The 16,879-nt window shown below is 38.5% G+C and overlaps 1 protein-coding gene across 1 annotated transcript; it reads left to right on the top strand.

The window, feature by feature from the left end:
* The first annotated feature begins 2,803 nt into the window (after positions 1–2,803).
* FUNDC1 (FUN14 domain containing 1) lies at positions 2,804–16,461 on the top strand. The gene is made up of 5 exons (XM_059822815.1): positions 2,804–2,865; positions 5,160–5,316; positions 7,220–7,295; positions 14,049–14,177; positions 15,816–16,461. The coding sequence occupies exons 1-5, from the start codon at positions 2,835–2,837 to the stop codon at positions 15,891–15,893; spliced, it is 471 nt and encodes a 156-aa protein (XP_059678798.1). The 5' UTR covers positions 2,804–2,834; the 3' UTR covers positions 15,894–16,461.
* The last annotated feature ends 418 nt before the right edge of the window (positions 16,462–16,879 follow it).

Here is a 16,879-nt window from a genome sequence, read left to right as displayed (position 1 = left end):
CTAACGAGGAGAGTGAGCCCCAAGATCAGAGGGACCTCAAGACAGCGGCATTACCCTTGGAGTAGTAGGTGGACAGCTAATTGCGTGTGAGATGCAGACACAGCCTAACAGGTAAGTCACAAGACAACACTTAAACTTCAGACCAAATTCAGTACCCAGCATTTTGTCAATGCGCACCTAAGTATTTAAGACAAACTCCATTCAGCAAGCACACCACTGCTTTCTAGTTTCAGTCTCCACGTCGATACAAACAGAAGTTGCATGTAGAATATAATGCAGTTTCTAATATTAATCTTTAAAAAGTATTGATCATATAAATCTCTCCATTCTGAAGGGAAATTAATATAATTGTTTGTACAGACATGAGGAACGGACATTGTTTGTACAGACATCTGAGAAATGCTGCTGCATGATCAGTTAAAAATAGTGAAACCAAATATTAAGAATTTGAGCAACAGAAAGTAGAAAAACATGTCAGCCAGCAGGCTCATAGAATCCAAGCACAACTTTCTAGTCGCCTCCCTTACCTTATTGGCATCTGACTTGGAAATCTTGCGCAGACTTCAGACTGTCTCTGTCAGGCACGGGATAAGAAATTTCCAAGCACTGACTGAGATGATATGAAACAAGGTGGCTGTTATGACCATCCTGAAATTCCTTTCTATTATCTCTTCTACAGTGTCATCTACACAGTGAACAAGAGAAGTGAGAGTTTGCAGGAGCTCCACAGGGATGCACTCAGCCAGAAGAATAAACAGTAGTAAAAAATTATCTTCTGGGATCTCCCCGAGAGATAGAAATAGAGATGAAAGCCAGCCATACAAACTGCTGTAGGGTTTGCAACTGCATCAACAGTTGTGAAACTGAAAACAGCCAACAGGTCTGTCTGCGCTAGTGAAAGCACCTTCCCTGTCCTCCTAGCCAGGAGATCATCTGCTACGGAAACCAGTATCGTGCAGGCATACACTCAGGTATAAACCCAGACTGACAACAATCGGGAAGACCCAAAGTACCTAGATAATGGGAACCTTCTCTAGAGATACCATGGATGAGTCAGCTGGGTTGCCTTTTGTGTGGTCTTGGCATCACGAAGGAAGCCAAGAAAGCAGCGGTTTTAGTTTTGTTAGTGTGCTGCCTTCCACTGTTAGTTATAAGGACTGTGTAACACACTCCAAACTTCTTTTTTTACAGACTGCTAGTGTTAGAAAAAAGATTGTGATTCATTCAGCAGTAAAAGTCAACAAGCTTTTTGTTACTGATTGGGAAATGAATACCAAAAAAAAAAAAAAAATTTAAACATGAAAAGTCCACAGATGTTACATCTTTGTCAAAACAAATTGTAAGAGGCAAATTTGTGTTCCATACAGAAATACATTTATTGAAAATCTTAAGGAAAACAATATATTATATATAAACCTAGTTCTGTCTGGCATGCTATCACCTGATTTTCATGATGGCGAATGTTTGTAATAAAAAACAGTTAATAAGCAAGCCACTATTTTATATACTAACGTCAAATTTTATAGGCTAACTTCAATCTTAGAGCTGATTTAAGAAGTACCTTCATGTAGAACATATGGTTTTCTTTTTTTTTGCATGACTGTTAAGGCCGGTGTAATTAAGGGGCTAATTAGAATCTCAAATGCTTAGTTCGCATGTTGAGAGATATGTCTCACTCTATAAAAATAGCTTTATGACATGGGGAAAAAGTGGGGGTTTTTCATTGTCCGTCTTGCATACTGGCAGCATGTCAGTCCAAATGAGAGACTGTAATAATTTTTAAATAATCTGTTTCCAATTTTCTTTTAGTATTTATAATAACTGAACTCTCTTGCTTTCTTGATGTTCACATTGCCACAACACTCCTGAAAGCTGTACTTACTGTGTTGGCTACCTCTACATTATGGCAATAGAGGTTGCTCGGAGCTGCACACAATAAAACAAAATAAATGCAGAGAAATAAAATTGTGTGGCTTTTAGCCCGCCAAAGCAACACCAACAGCACCCACCTTTGCATCGGAGGGAGTAAACTGGGGTCAAGCGATCCCGAATTTCACTTGTTTTTTAAACGTTTCACGGCTCACATTGACTTTAACCTTCGTTATTTGACGGGGTTTGCGTTTTGTTGTCTTTTCTGGTTATTAATTTTTATGGGACACTTAATGCCCATGGCAACACGACGCGTGTTTTCAAATGTCCCCGCTGCGTGCGGCCTGTTGTCCCTCGACGGCCACTGCTGCACCTTTACTTCTCTTCCACGGAAAAAGTTATTCTGAGGGTCCTCACCCTCCGCATATGACCGGGGTGAGTAGGTCTCCCACGGTCCAGGCAAGAAGCCCAGGCTGCCAACCCTCCGCCCCACCGCCACAGCGACTCAGCGGGAGCGCCGCGCCTCGGGCCTGCAGCCTAAGGCCTCCGGGGCAGAAGGGCCGGCCCCGCCGCCGGCGGGGCGCTGACGGCGGAGAAACCGAGCCCCACTGCGCCAGCCCCGCCGTGAGGGCGGGCAGCGGGCTGCCCCCGCCCAAATGGCCGCCCTCCCCCGGCCTCGCCCCCGCGGAACTACAGCCCCCACAGTCCTCCCCGGCGCCGGGGGACCCGCGCTGCCCGTGACGTCAGCCGCCGCCTCGGGGAGAGTCCCCAAGCGCTCCTCGCGCTGCTGCTGGGGGAGGGGAGGGTGGCGGGCGCATGCGCGCTGTCGCCCCGCGGCCGCGGAGGGGGCGGCGCCGCGGCTGGGGGAGAGCGTAGAGCGGCGCGGCCGTTGGCAGCGCAGAGCAGCCGTTTGGGGGCGGAGCGAGGCGGCCCCAGGCCCGGCTCCGCTGTCAGCACCAGCCAACATGGCGGCGCGGAGGCCCCGCACCGCCTCAGGTCAGTGGGCTCCCCGTGGGCTCCGGCGCGTCCGCAGCGACGTGTCCTGTCCGGTCCGGTCCCCTTACGAGAAAGGGGAGGAGGCGTAGCGACCGCCCGTCCTCTCGGGGGCGGGGGGCAGCCCGCGGCTCCTGCTGCTGCCGGCTCCCGGGGGCGGGGGAGGGATGGCCCGGGCTCTGCCCCTCCCCCGTCCGTCCCCCCCGGCCGCGCGGCCGGTGGGGGAGGGGCGAGGCGCCTGCGCGCCGGGTCTCGCGCGTAGCCGTTGGCCCGTCCCCGGGCGGGCTCAAGCGACGGCAGCCGCCGCTGCTGGCGGCCCTGGTACCTTCCTCTCGGCTCCTTCCCGGGCTTCGCGGTGGCGTTCCGCCGTGTGACTGCCGAAAGCCCTTCTGGGCGGGAGCGGTGTGACAGGGGCGGGGAGGGAGCGGCAGGTGCTCGGGTGAAAGCCGCCGCAGAACCGCAGGGCAGGCGGGGTCCTCACGGCAGCGCGGGGACGGGAGGTCGCAGGTGCCGGGCTCTGGCGTCGGCGGCGCCTCGCCGGAGGCCGCGGAGCCGAAGCTCCGGGGCGCGCTGGGGAAGCTAGGAAGGGCTTCCCTCGCCTCCCTCGTCTCCACATCTTCTAACGTGCAGATCCTCAAGAGTATCAGTATAACCTCACGGTGTAACGCCTTTTTGCACAGGCACAGTTTTATGTGCGTGAAGACTATGCATAATACTATCCTACCAGGAAAGGAATATTTTTTTTATCAATAGAAAATGCTTTAGCATTATTATTTTCCACGCAACGTGTTATACTTGTGTGAGTTTTGATTTGAATATTATTAATTTAGGGGCAGAATTAGCATAACTAACAGTCTACGACAGGGGTTTTATGTTCTTCTCCATTTAAAGAAGTTAAACAGTTTGCACTCCATACCTCAAAGATGGAAAGAAAGAAGATTCAGTAACAACTTTCTAGTGTTATGGGTCTTGCTTTTTATGTTTTAGTACTCAAAAACACTTAAGTGATAATAAAGGGAAAGAATTCATACCTACGTGTGCGCTTCTTGCATTCTCTAACCTTTAACTCATACTTGTAGTAAGAGTTTAAAAATGTTGCTGACATTCTTAATAGACTGCTCATATCTTCAGTCTTTCTTTATAATTCTAGGTAGTCATTTAACTTCTTTCCCTCTTTGGAATGTCCCAGCATCATTGCTGAACTTATATTTCACCTTAAATTATGTAACTGAAATGGAGTTGAATTCATGTATGCATGTGCATAGGACTATGATATGCTTTTAAAATATCTTTTTTAAAAAAAGATTTAACCTTCTCTTCCCTTTGATTTTTTGAGTAAATGTGGTATTTAGGATCTCCAATTTGAAGTTGTAGGACTATTTTGAAAATGTTGGTGGAATTGTACTGCAAGTATGGAACTTAATTGAAGTCCCAGCTTCATCCATTTCATCTGTTGTGGAAAAGGAACAGACGTGTCTCTTCTTGGCTTATCAGCATAGGCTAACATCTAGCCGTATGAGGAGAACACTAGGCCAGAAATTCTCAATCTTTTAAACTTTTTTGGTCTATCCAAAAGAGATGTCTATGCTTTCTCTTAAAGTTAGACGTGTTTCACATTGCTTAAGATCATAAAAGCAACTGCAGTAAGTCAGATGAAAGCCCAGCATCCTGTGTCTGAAAGCCATCAGCTGCAGGATGAGCTAAGAAAAATCTAACAGGGTAAGCATATAGTGCTACTTTCTCAATGTTTTTAATGATTTTTCAGCCCAGGACCTCATAAGCCATGGTGGTTGTCTTTGTGTCTGACAGCCCTTGGTGGATTTTTTTTTTTTCTCCCCTTTAATTTGTTCTGCTGCTATTTGAGTCCACATCAGCTTTTGGTATCTGCAGCGAGCTATTCCACAGGTTAACCGGGGCTTCCGGGGGATGGGGGGTGAAGGAGGGGAGAGGAAGACTTCCTTTTTTTGTGCTGAACCAACTACCTTCTAGTTTCATCTGACACCTCTTGGTTTCTGTACTTGAACAGGTGGGAGATTCCTGTTCACCTTTTCTGTGCCAGTCATGATTTTATAGATGATACCTTCCCTATAGTCTTCCTTACCTTGAAGATTATGGCATAAAATCTCAAAATCCTTTGTTCTGTGAGCTGCTGGACCATAGGTAGCCTGTATGCTGCAATTTAAACCATTGGCTTAGCCAGTTAATACCAAAACCGGTTCTGTTAATGTTTGGAGTTTTTACATAGATCATTAATTTGCTGTATAACTGAGAAAATAACTTCTTTTTTTCTTTTTAAGAACATGAAAGTGACGATGATTCCTATGAAGTGTTGGATTTAACAGAATATGCACGGCGTCACCATTGGTGGAATCGTGTGTTTGGCCGGAATTCAGGACCAATTGTAGAAAAATACTCCGTAGCTACCCAGATTGTGATGGGCGGCGTGACTGGCTGGTGAGGGAGCATCACTTTTCATAGCTGTGCTAGACCTTTTACTGTTCTTGGAAGATCCCTTTCCAAGGCTATTTGAAGCAGATACATTTATCTTCTCTAACAGGATTTCCTTTATCATTGATCAAGATTATTCATGTGTGAACAATTTCTTAACTCATTACTCTGACTTACCATTCTAAAGTGTTTTGTAGTATTGGTAAAGTACCAGTTAGCTAAGGGAACTCATACCAGCTATTCTGAAAAGTATTTGGGGAAATGTCAGAACTCTAAAAATACAAGGAATAAATGGAAAATTACTGCATATCACTTCTGTTTGTATGGAAAAGCATATTTCCTTACTTGTATAGATTTAGAAATCTAGTTATGATATTATGGCTAAGACATATTTTATATGTAAAAGAAATGAAGGAAAAAAAAATATGTGGCAGAATATACTTTTAATTAAGAGCCCTGTTTTGTAGAGACTTTTTTTTCCCTCTAAATTCAGCTGGAGCCATTTTGAACAAATTAATAGTCTGCTCTTGTGTTAACTGAAGAGAGATACCACAGCATAGTTACGCTAAAATAATTAATTCATGGTGAAAGCTAGACAGTAAAGATGAGGACTTAAACCGGAAAATGTGGCCACAGTCTTAGCAGCTATGTCAAGCTACTTGTTATTTGTCAAAGGTGTTTGAATGGTATTTGTTTGTTCCAGTATTCTAAAAAAATTTAAGTTCAGTGAAAAACAACATTATGGTAGCACAGTAACTTTTAAAACAGAATTATGCAAGGTATGGAAGATGAGATAGGCTAAAAATGAAATTTTTATGTCCAGGCTCAGTATAGCTTTGAGGCTTAGCTTTCAGTCTAATTTTTCTCAATTTGCCTCTGTAGCATTAAATTTATTTTTCAAAGTTGGATGTGTATGCATAAACTGTGAAGCTTCTAGGGAATAGTTCATCTGGCATACATAAAAAACGGCTTATTGAAAGATCTGGAAACTGTATATGTCAGTATCTGTAGATGTACATACCTCTGTGTGTGTATTCATGTGTATAAATATGAATTCACTATTCATATGCAGGGGGAAAAAAATTCCCCTGCGTGTGTGGGCTGCTGTGGGGGGTGGGTCAGACACCAGCAGACTTGCCTAGAGAAGTTATGGAACCATTAGCCTTGGAAACATTTAACGTTTGCCTGAGTTAGGACCCTGAGCAACCTGGTTTAGCTTGGAGGTTGAATCAGACTTTGCAGCTGGCCCAGTTTTGGGAAGGTAGCTGGACCAGACAACCTCCAGAGGTCCCTTCCTGCCCAGACTATTCTGTGATATCCATATATCTGTGCTGTTCTCTATTTGATGTGGGAGTGTTTGGAGACTGCGAACGAGATTTTAATTTTCTGGTTGCTTTGATCCATTAAAAATAGACTAAGGCCATGGCCCAGGAGAGGGGCCCCGCTGATTTTAACTCTTGTGGTAGGGATGTAACTTCTTTTTACCTGAGATATTTAAGTTATGGGTTGTGTAGTTAATATAAATGATGGTATAATATATTTACCTTCCATTTGGGAACAGTTACAATGGCACTTTTATATTATTACATTGTGCTTTATTAACATGTTACATTTAATAGTAGCATACAGCTTTTGTGTGTAGACAAGGTCTGGAGATCTCAAGCTTACTTTAAAGGGGCCATCAGACAGCCATGAACTAGCAACCATTACTCATGTTGTCCTGTGTTAGATGTTATAAACTAAATTTTGTTTGTATTAAATATTCTGATCTTAAAATTTAAAAATGTGAAATGATACATTTGCTTTGTTAAATGAAAAAATAGTAATAGTTGTAGTCAAGAATTTTGAAGTGTGGCATTGTTCAGCAAACTTCATTGGACTGGGTTTTTTTTTTTTTTGTTCTCCTAAGGTGTGCGGGATTTTTGTTCCAGAAAGTCGGAAAGCTTGCAGCAACTGCAGTAGGTGGTGGCTTTCTTCTGCTTCAAGTATGTAGCATTTCATGCTTTATAAGTTGGCAAATGTTATTTACTAAACAATAGGAAAATCACAGCTGTTGGGTAAAATTTAATTAGGAAGGCTTCTTATCTACTTCCTCTTTTTAGCCTTATCAATCAAAAACTTACATTTCAGCTGGAATATCGCGTACAAAAGAGGCATTTCTAAAAATCAGTGGTAAATCAGAATCTACTGTATCTTGTAAAATAGTTTGTAGTAAGCCAAAAGAAACCTCTGTGCAGAAACTGAGATGCTGTATGTGATTCAGTATTGCCAGATTAGAGGAACTGCCTGTAAACCTATGGTTAGGGAGGTCAAGGAACTTAAGCTGTATTTATTTAAAATAGGTTTGAGAATTTTATCAGTGCTTTAGAAGAAGTAGGCTTCTTTGGCAGTTGCTTGGGGGGTGTGTTCTGGTCCTGTTAGGAAGCCATGTTTTTCTCTTTTCTCCCCATGCTGTATTTACTAGTTATATCTGTTGAATCTCTGAAGCTTTGCTGACTTCTGACAGCTTCACTGCATTCTTCTGTTCAATTGGATTTCAACTCCAAAATATTTTTAATGATGTTACCTGGCTTGACCATTTGCATTTTTCATCAGATATTGTGGTTAGGGGAGGGCATATTTCCAAAAAGCCTTTAAATTAAATGAAGAAACTTTAAGTGAAGGAGAATTTCACATAATCTTCTGTAAGATGCCAAGTAATTCTTAATTTTTTTTACTGGCATTTTTCATTTCTTACTACCTGTGAGCTTGTCATTTTTCCCCAAGTCATTCTAGAGGAAATATACCGGTGCCTACTTAGGTTCATGCAAATAGTACACCATTTTTTGGGGCAGGATGTTAAAGAGAGAGAGAGATACATTTATTTATTTATTCTTTCCAACATCACCCTGGAGGGTTTCTGAAAAGCATATCCCACTTTTAGTTATTTCTTAGATTGTAATGGCTGTTGCAGTCAACCATTGATCAGGAAGACTTGGGTAGTACCTCTGATTGCTGCTGTGTAATGCATCAAAATGTCACAGTTGTGTGAAGTACTTTTACTTCCTTCATGATCATTCTCTCTTGGGTTTTTTTTTGTTTTTTTTAAACTCCTTGTTGAACATATAACTGAACTGCAGCACTTAAATGAGAATGTATGCTCTTGGAACTATTCGGCTTAAGTTATTTTCAACAAATATAAAGTGTATTTTATTTTGCATTACTCAAAAGCAAGCATCAACAGCAATGTAAAAAGTCAAAGAGAAATAGTTTTGATATGGAGCTTTATAATATTAGCATTCATTCCACTTCACCATTGTGCATTGATGACCTTTTTAAATCTCCTGGAAATCACTGGTTATTGGGCTTGTACCTAAATATAGGAATGCATTTTACAAGGATGTTGAATCTGAAATGGTTTAGAATCGTCGAGATGTAAATTTTTGGCCAAATGTGCTATGCCAGCAAATGAATCAATTTGATGGAGCACTCTGGACTTCTTTAGCCCATAATGTATATTTCTGGATCATGAGGGAAGAACTAAATCTTTTTATTATATATATGTGTGTGTGTGTGCATATGCAGTTGATCTTGAAGTACTTGTCATGCTTTTATCTAGTTGGCTTCAAGATCAGAATCTCTCTTCCCATATCACATTGCATTGGTCTTAATTCTTTTAATGACAATTCTTGCCTAAATATGACTGAAGAGCCTACAGAACAGAGGCCTGGCATCCAGGGGTAGCAGGCAGAATGTTGCCTGCATGTGCCTTCATTAGTACTTTTGACTACAGGAAGCAGAAAAGTTAAAAACTTTTGTCTATAGACAAAGGAAAATAGAGATTGCTTAAAACACATTACTTGTGCAGTATTTTCGCTTGTTAAGCTGTGAAGTTTGGGGAGCTCTCCTGTATATAAAATAGATTTGCCATGTGTTTAAGTGTCTGATTTCTTAGTTGATCTCATTTACAGTGTATCTGCAAAGGAATATTATCCAAGAGGAAAAATGAGTTGCATATTTTGATTGAGTTGTCTCTATCTTTAATTAAGTAAGATCAGATTCTCTCGGAAGGGAATGAAGTAAATGCCTTGGTCTTTCATTTTAATTCAAGACATTTTGCATTTTAAAGCTGAGTCATAAATTCTATAATGTAATTACATTTCTGTAGTCTTTAATTTTTTCATTTAAAGATCACACATCGTGATTTTAATTTCCCTATGAATGTTCAGCACTTCCCCTGAGTGGGCAGAGGAGTATTTCAGCACATGACTAGAAACTTCCTTTTTATCTATAAATTTCTCTGAAGTCACATTTCATTTCAACTCCTCATTGCAATATTGACATTGTAATTACCTGCTAAAACAAGAACAACTACAGAAGGCAAGATTCTTGGCTAAAGCCCATTCAGTGAAACATTTCAGTCCTGAAACTAAAAAAATACATTTTTTTTCTTCAGCGTGTGATGACTTCATCTCAAGAAATCTGGTAGGAAACCAAGAGCAATATGTTTTTGGAGTGTCAGTTTGTACGGGAAACAAAAAAGATCTTTCAGATTTTTGTAAGTGGTCTAGAAATTTTTCAGTCTTAATACAGATTAAATGAAAAGTAGTCTGAGGAAGAGAATAAAAATGACATTAAGGAATTTGCATAGTTTTTCAGAGTTAAGATCTGTTATTACATCTTCTTGCTGGATATGTCAACAGCTTAATTTAATCAATTAACTATCCTTTTTATTGAAATAGATGTAGCTCTTCAAATATGCTGCTGTAAGACCAATACTCATGCACTATATTAAGGAAAATATAATTAATTTCTCATAGCAAGTAAGGGATTTTCCTTGTATAACTTCTAGTTTATACAGCAGAGAATTTAGTGAAATCCTCAAGAGTAGGGAAGGATGAACTCATGTGGTTCTGCTATAATGAATTAGTTAAAACCAGTTGTTCTTAATGAGCGCTTGTTCTGTGTTTTTTAAACTGTATCTTTAATAATGGTTTCGTTGTTTTTTGCTCTGCAGTCAACATACAAATTGCAGGTTTTTCCATTGTGTGTTGACTATTATGTAATCATAAAATTGTATTTTTGTTTGGTTATTTTTGCTTTCACTAATATATTTTGCCTTGTTCCATTAGCATGCCATTGATGAATTCAATTCTTCATTAAATTATTTCCTAACTTAAGAAAAGTAAATCTTTGAAAACAACACAAGAAGCAAAATAAACTCTTAAGATATCCTTGGCTATATATCGTACAGGGGTTTGTTGATACCATGCCATGATGATGTTGTGGCATCTCAGTGAAGTGGGGAGAGAACAACATGCTTCTGGGGTGGGGACTTAAGAAAGAGTTGTATTCAGTTTTGCGTTGAATATCCCACTTCACAGTTGATGTCTGCAGAGTTTGAGGGAACATTCAGTGGAACAACCAAAGCAAATGGTAGTTGGAAGTTAGCCTTTTAAAGAAATACGGTATTTCTGGCAGGTTTTGACATGAAATGGAGGGGCATCGTTTCTCTGCCTTTGTAAATTGGAATAGTTTCACTGGTTACAGTGGAGCTGTGCCGGCAGATGGTGGCTGAAGATACAGCCTCTGCAGTTTAACTCTTACAAAAAATGTTGTATCATTTCTCAGTCCCTCCTTGTCTTTGTATATTGAAGTTAGAGACTTGTCAGATATGTTCTGAAAACTGGTTGAGTGTGATGGGGGTTGCTACCTATCTAAATACCTAGAAGTACACATGGCTTCTGTATGCTGCACAAGCAACTGAAGACAGGGAGCTGGCCTGTACCTTCTGCGCTTGGTTGAGCTTTTTGGTATGAGAGACTTTGTCTTTGAGGAAATTAAAACTCTTTTGTCCTATTGTGCTATATAAATTTTTTGCTTTTAAATGTTTTTTTGCTCATTACTCTTAATAATGTTTCACAATAACAAAGTACTTGCATGCCTCTCCAGTATCACCCCCAAAATGAGGTCTTCCCTTTAGATCTCTGTTTTCTTTGATTAATGTAGAGAAAGATGCACTTATTTTTAGTATTCCTGAACTGATGTATTTTTTTCAATTGCCTTTTTGGAAAAAATCCGTGATTTTTTTCAACAGTTCCGAAAGATGTTAAACAAAAATAAATTTTACTAATGTGATATAAGAGAAAGATATATCTATATATATAATGTATATATTATTCCTCTATCTCATATATATATTTCTGTATGTATAGATATACACACACCCCCATATGGCTCTTTTAAGAATATATATATCTCTTTATATGTATCGAACGGTATGACTCTTTAATATATATAAATATGGAACTCATAATGGAATATTATTATTTTCGTTTCTCTGTTATTGTAGGGGCTGGGTTTAAAAATACTAATGAACTTTAAGAACTTGTGTTTATGTAAATTTACTGTTGTAAGCTAATAGGTTTTTTATGATGTACTAGGGTCTAATAATTGAAGTCTGTCTCCCCAACATTTGATTTCAATGGGATTATTTCTGCACTTACAGACAAAGTTACATAATTAGTAGGATTGCAGCCAAAGTAGATACGACACAGGCTCTGACTATCACTGCAGTGAAGTACAGTTGTTTGGTTTTTTTTCTTCTCAGTTATAAATTTTATATTCAAAACATTGTCCTTTATTGCTTATTTCATAGATGCGTACAAAAACTCAAAAGCAGAACTTAAGATTTCTGCTACTAAGTTCAGGGAGAAAAGTAGTATAATTTTTATTGTGTAAACTGGAGTTCTGATACAAATGTAATTTGTAACTACTGGAGAGCTAAACAGAACTTAATTAAAAACTTCTACCTCATCCTTGTACTCTATGGATAACTGAGCTAATTAAACTAGTCTTATATTTGCTTCTATTTTTTTACAACTTCCAAGCAAGCAAGTATATTAGCATTTCTTACATTGTGTGGGGCTGGGTAGGTCAGTCCATATTTAGTTTTCAGTTTTATGAGTTAGAAAGCACCAATTCAAAACTTGGGCCTCTTTGAAATTCTTATGGTAATGTTAAATTCATAATATACAAATTACCCCAATGCACAACATTTTTTTTTTGTGGTGTGTCATCCAGTGACTGGGATGTACAACCAGTACAGCTTTAAGACTTGTTTCTTGTTTTCATACTGTATAGACAGTCCTTAATTAACTATCCCTGCCTAACACTAGTGCCTGTGTGGATAAATGGTTTTACAACAGACAGGCAAGGTCAATGAATATGATATATTCTGAGGTATGAAGTAAAGAAGAGTATAATACTTAATAAGTTCATTTTGCATTTGTCCAGCGAATTGTTTTTTAAATCTTCTTCAAAGATGGAAATGGAAATTTATTTTCTTACATAGGTGGTCTTTTAGGAACTTAATTTTTGAAGTCTGACACGTGCTTCATTTTAGTGTTTTGGGTTTTTTTTCAGGATCATGAAATTCTTATTTGTGGTGAAATACATTGCTTAATTATTGTGGCTGTTGTTTTAAAACAAGTTAGATGGTCTAATTTTAGTTATTTGGTAGAAAGAACAATGTGAAAGATAAAATTCAGTGCCTGTAAGTGATGTCAAACATTTCTTTTTATGCCATACCGAATAAATTGTGTATTTAAATATCTGTTCCACAAAACTTCATTACCTGTGAATTTTATTTACCAGTTGTACCATTTGCATAGAATGCTCTGACATAAGTTACATGAATTTGCCAAACATGACCTTAAGAAGGATCTGAGAAGTACTATTCTTCATAAATTTTTTTTGTATAACAGTCATTTACCTTTAAATTTAGTGGTCTGTATCTATTTGTTTTAATGTTAAAAAAAGCAGTAATCCTTAGTTTTGTTTTTTCCTCTCTTTTTTCCCTACTGTTGAGTTACTTGTTTTAACTATTCTCTAGAGCATGCAGTAATTGCCTGATATTTTCTTTGTTAATCTATGATCTTACAAATGTTTATATATGTATTTCTTTTGTAAATTGTCTTAAGGAAATTGGTGGACTGTCAATGTTGGTCAAGTAACAGAACATCTTATTTTTTTCCAGGATAAAATCTTAGTAAGAGAAATAAGGCAAAGAGTTGGGATGATGGTTAAACATGCTAAAAATCTCATGGGTGTTGTTTAAGCATTTTGTGAGTTTGAGTGTAAATTGGTATAAACAATCCCCCAAAACTTACCCATTTTGCTGATGTTGCAGAACTTGTGCTGTACACAGGCCATGTTATTTTCCTACTTACTGGTTTTGTAGAAAGTGTGAGAATTCTCTTGTATTAAATACTTTTTTCTTGGACAGTTTAAATGATGTAGGATAAAATAATAATTTTCAGTATTTCTAGGGATGATTCTGATTAGTCCCAAATATCCTGTCACGAATCAGAATTCCACAATTTTGAAAGACACTGAAATTAAACAGTTTTTTCATTGTTGTCCTATGAATGTGCTTTTCTCTTTCATTTTCTTGCAAGTAAAGTCACAGTAAATGCTGAAGGAAAAATATTGTTATTTAAAGGTTTTATAACTGAACAGTAGATAGGTGGTAAAATTAACAGTAGTCTACTGAACTTTGTCCTTGCTTTTTCTAATTTGAATTGCTGTTATTTTGGAAAATATTAGTGTTTGAAGCACAGTACCTGTTGTAACTGGAACAATGTATTTTCCTATCTGCAATTAAAAAAGAGAAAATTAAATATTTAGGCACTAAGATACTGTATTTTGACTCATAAAATGTTAACAACAACTGTACTAAATACACTTTATTTTCCTAGATTGCTAGTCATAGTGGATATGTACAAGTTGACTGGAAGAGAGTTGAAAAAGATGTAAACAAAGCAAAAAAACAGTTAAAAAAGCGTGCAAATAAGGCAGCACCTGAAATCAATACTCTGATTGAAGAGGTAAGTCTAAGGTGATAAACTGTTTTCTACGAGCCAATTCTTCTTACCTGCCACTGCAGGTGATGATTAGTTGAAAATGTGGGTGCAAAACTGGAAGGCACCAGAAATGGTCTGGCTGTATATTTTATTAAAAGTTATCAGATTGTACTCTCTCTTATTCATTTAGCTTTCTATTTTGTTCATTCTTAAAGATGACACACAAGCTTCAAAGTTAATGCATTTCTACAGCTGATATGGCTTAGGGACTGCCATTGGCTTTGCCATTTTGTCTGTGCAGATTCTTGGCTAGTGAGAAAGCAGTAAGGTCATGACACGGTAAAAAGTTGGAGGTGTTGTGGTTAAAACATGGTAGCTACAAGGACAAAAACCAGCTTTTCTTAGTCTGCTGATAACAAAATTACTTAGTTGGAGAAGACGTCTTTCTTCCTCGAGAAAAGCTATAACTACTTTGTAACTAAGAGTTGTGGCTTTTACCTCATTTTTATACAGTTAGAATATCTGTCTTCAGAATCTGTTAGTTACATACCATGTTGAAAAGAGGTAGCCTGTGATACTGGTCAGTGTTACTGAGGTTATTTCATTCTGTCATTTGAAGACTTTTATTTAATTGGGGTTTTTTTTGTAAAAAAAAAAAAAAAGCATGTGTAGCCTGTTCTTACCTATTTTCAAATTTCATACAGATGATCCAAGTTTCTTTCTCAATAACTGTGAATCCTGACTTGTAACATTGTCTACAGCATATTCCAACAGCCACGCTAGTGCTCTGTAATTAAGAGTTTTGATATCTCAGATTTAACCTGTATGGAGTTGCACATAGGTTGATAAAAATTACCTTAAATTTTAATGTGAATGTGAAGTGGAAGTTCAAGAGAGATGGTTTTCTAGCTTCTTCTATACTACCTCAACTAGCTTAAGCTGTCCTTCTCCATCACCCTGCAGAAATGAGTGGGACAGGATGGGGTTTTTGGTTGTTTCCTTTTTTAATTTTTATTTATTTTCAGTTTATGTTACTTTTTCTGATTGGGTACTCGTAGCCAATCTGAAGTGTTTAAGTGGAGGATTTATGAAATGGCACATGTTTGATATAACATGTTATACTCTGTGCTATTACTTCATGAAATATTGTACACAAATGTGGTCATACATAAGTGGTTTTTGTAGGATTAAGTTGTTAGGAAGCTGGCTCATAATGAGGTCTATTTCTTTTTCAATGATCTAGTCTTCCAAAAAACAGTGGTTGTTTTGTGTTTTTTTTTTAACTTTTTTCCTGTGATTAAAATTGAAGTGATGGTGGTGCTCACGTTTTATTGCTAAGGGAGTTTGTAGAACTTCTGTCTTGTTTCAGTCAAAACAAGAGTGGTATTGGCATGAAATTGCTATGACAATTCCTCTGTATTTTGACTTCTAAAATGCTGACTGTCCTTTAAATATATTGTTAAAGACAGCCAAGAGTCAGTTTTCACTCCATTGGTGCCAGAAGCTGCCACCTAGCTTCATATGTTTTTAAACACGTTGCTTCACCCCACAGTTTCCTCCATAATTTTAGTATTGTTTCCAGGCAATTGTGATAAGTATTAAATATTACAATCAGATGTTACAACCGACTCAGTTTTTTATTAATATTATTCTTCTTCTCAGTCAACAGAATTTATCAAACAGAACATCGTCGTGTCCAGTGGATTTGTTGGAGGCTTCTTGTTAGGCCTGGCATCATAAGGACCTGAATCGTCTCTTCCTGATGGCATTCACGTCAGCAAAGAACAGTTGTGGTGACACGCTGTCTTAGAGCAGTGTGGGTCACTGGGCCTTCCAGAGCAGGACGAGTGGACTAGCTAGACAATTTGGAAGCTTTTACATTTCAGGCTTTTGCCTCTTGAAGCTTGGCAAAACTAGGATTTGCTGAAAAACTGTGCAGTGTGCTCATTATAGCATTTCTGGGCAAAACTGGTTCATCTTCATCATGACTCTTTTTATCTATGACCTTTCAAGATCTAGCATTTTTAAAATGTTATTCTTGGAATATAGATATGTAACCATACTGTAAGAAAGAAAGCTCCATTTCTATGTTTTCAGTTAAATATTGTTTATTTTAAAAGTATTTTTCTTCATCCTGTAGTAGATAGTATTGATGACTACATAACGTATGTGATATTGTAGTTTCAGCCTCATGGCTGTCCATGTTCTTTAGATGTCACTGCAATAATCTATCAATCTGTAGTACCTTTTTACAGCGTATTAAATAACAAAGACTCATGAGCTTATTAAAGGTGAAAATTCACTTTGACTCTGGCCTTTGTGTACACAGAAAATAAGAAAGTCTCTATGTTTATAGCCTGCAGGCATCTGGTACAAACATTTACAGAGATACTTGTGATACTTGTGTGCTAAGCAAATGTACCTATGTTATTTTTCCCAGATGTGTAGGCATGCGTAACTCATCGATTAAAACTGTAGTACGCAGATAACTGTTGCAAGTGCAGACTCCACAGTGATCTGATGCTGAATTGTTTTACACTCAGTAAACTATGGAGGTCGTTTCAGACTTCAGTAGTTGGTGAGATGAAGAGATGCGGCTTCTGTCTGAGCACTCTGCAAGGGCCAGTGCTTTGTAGGCCTTGATAGCACGTCAGTACAATGTGCTCTGAATGAACTGAAGGCTGCTCCTGCAGTCCATTTTAGCTGGAAATGATACTTACTTTCAT

Source organism: Gavia stellata, chromosome 1 (genome assembly GCF_030936135.1).
Source record: "Gavia stellata isolate bGavSte3 chromosome 1, bGavSte3.hap2, whole genome shotgun sequence".
NCBI lineage: Eukaryota > Metazoa > Chordata > Aves > Gaviiformes > Gaviidae > Gavia > Gavia stellata.
This window is presented reverse-complemented; position numbering and strand designations above follow the sequence as displayed.

Coding starts and splice junctions, on each gene's coding strand:
- FUNDC1 (XM_059822815.1), top strand. CDS start 2,835: ATGGCGGCGCGGAGGCCCCGCACCGCCTCAG. Junction 5,317..7,219: donor ATGGGCGGCGTGACTGGCTG/GTGAGGGAGCAT, acceptor TGTTCTCCTAAG/GTGTGCGGGATTTTTGTTCC. Junction 7,296..14,048: donor GTGGCTTTCTTCTGCTTCAA/GTATGTAGCATT, acceptor TTATTTTCCTAG/ATTGCTAGTCATAGTGGATA.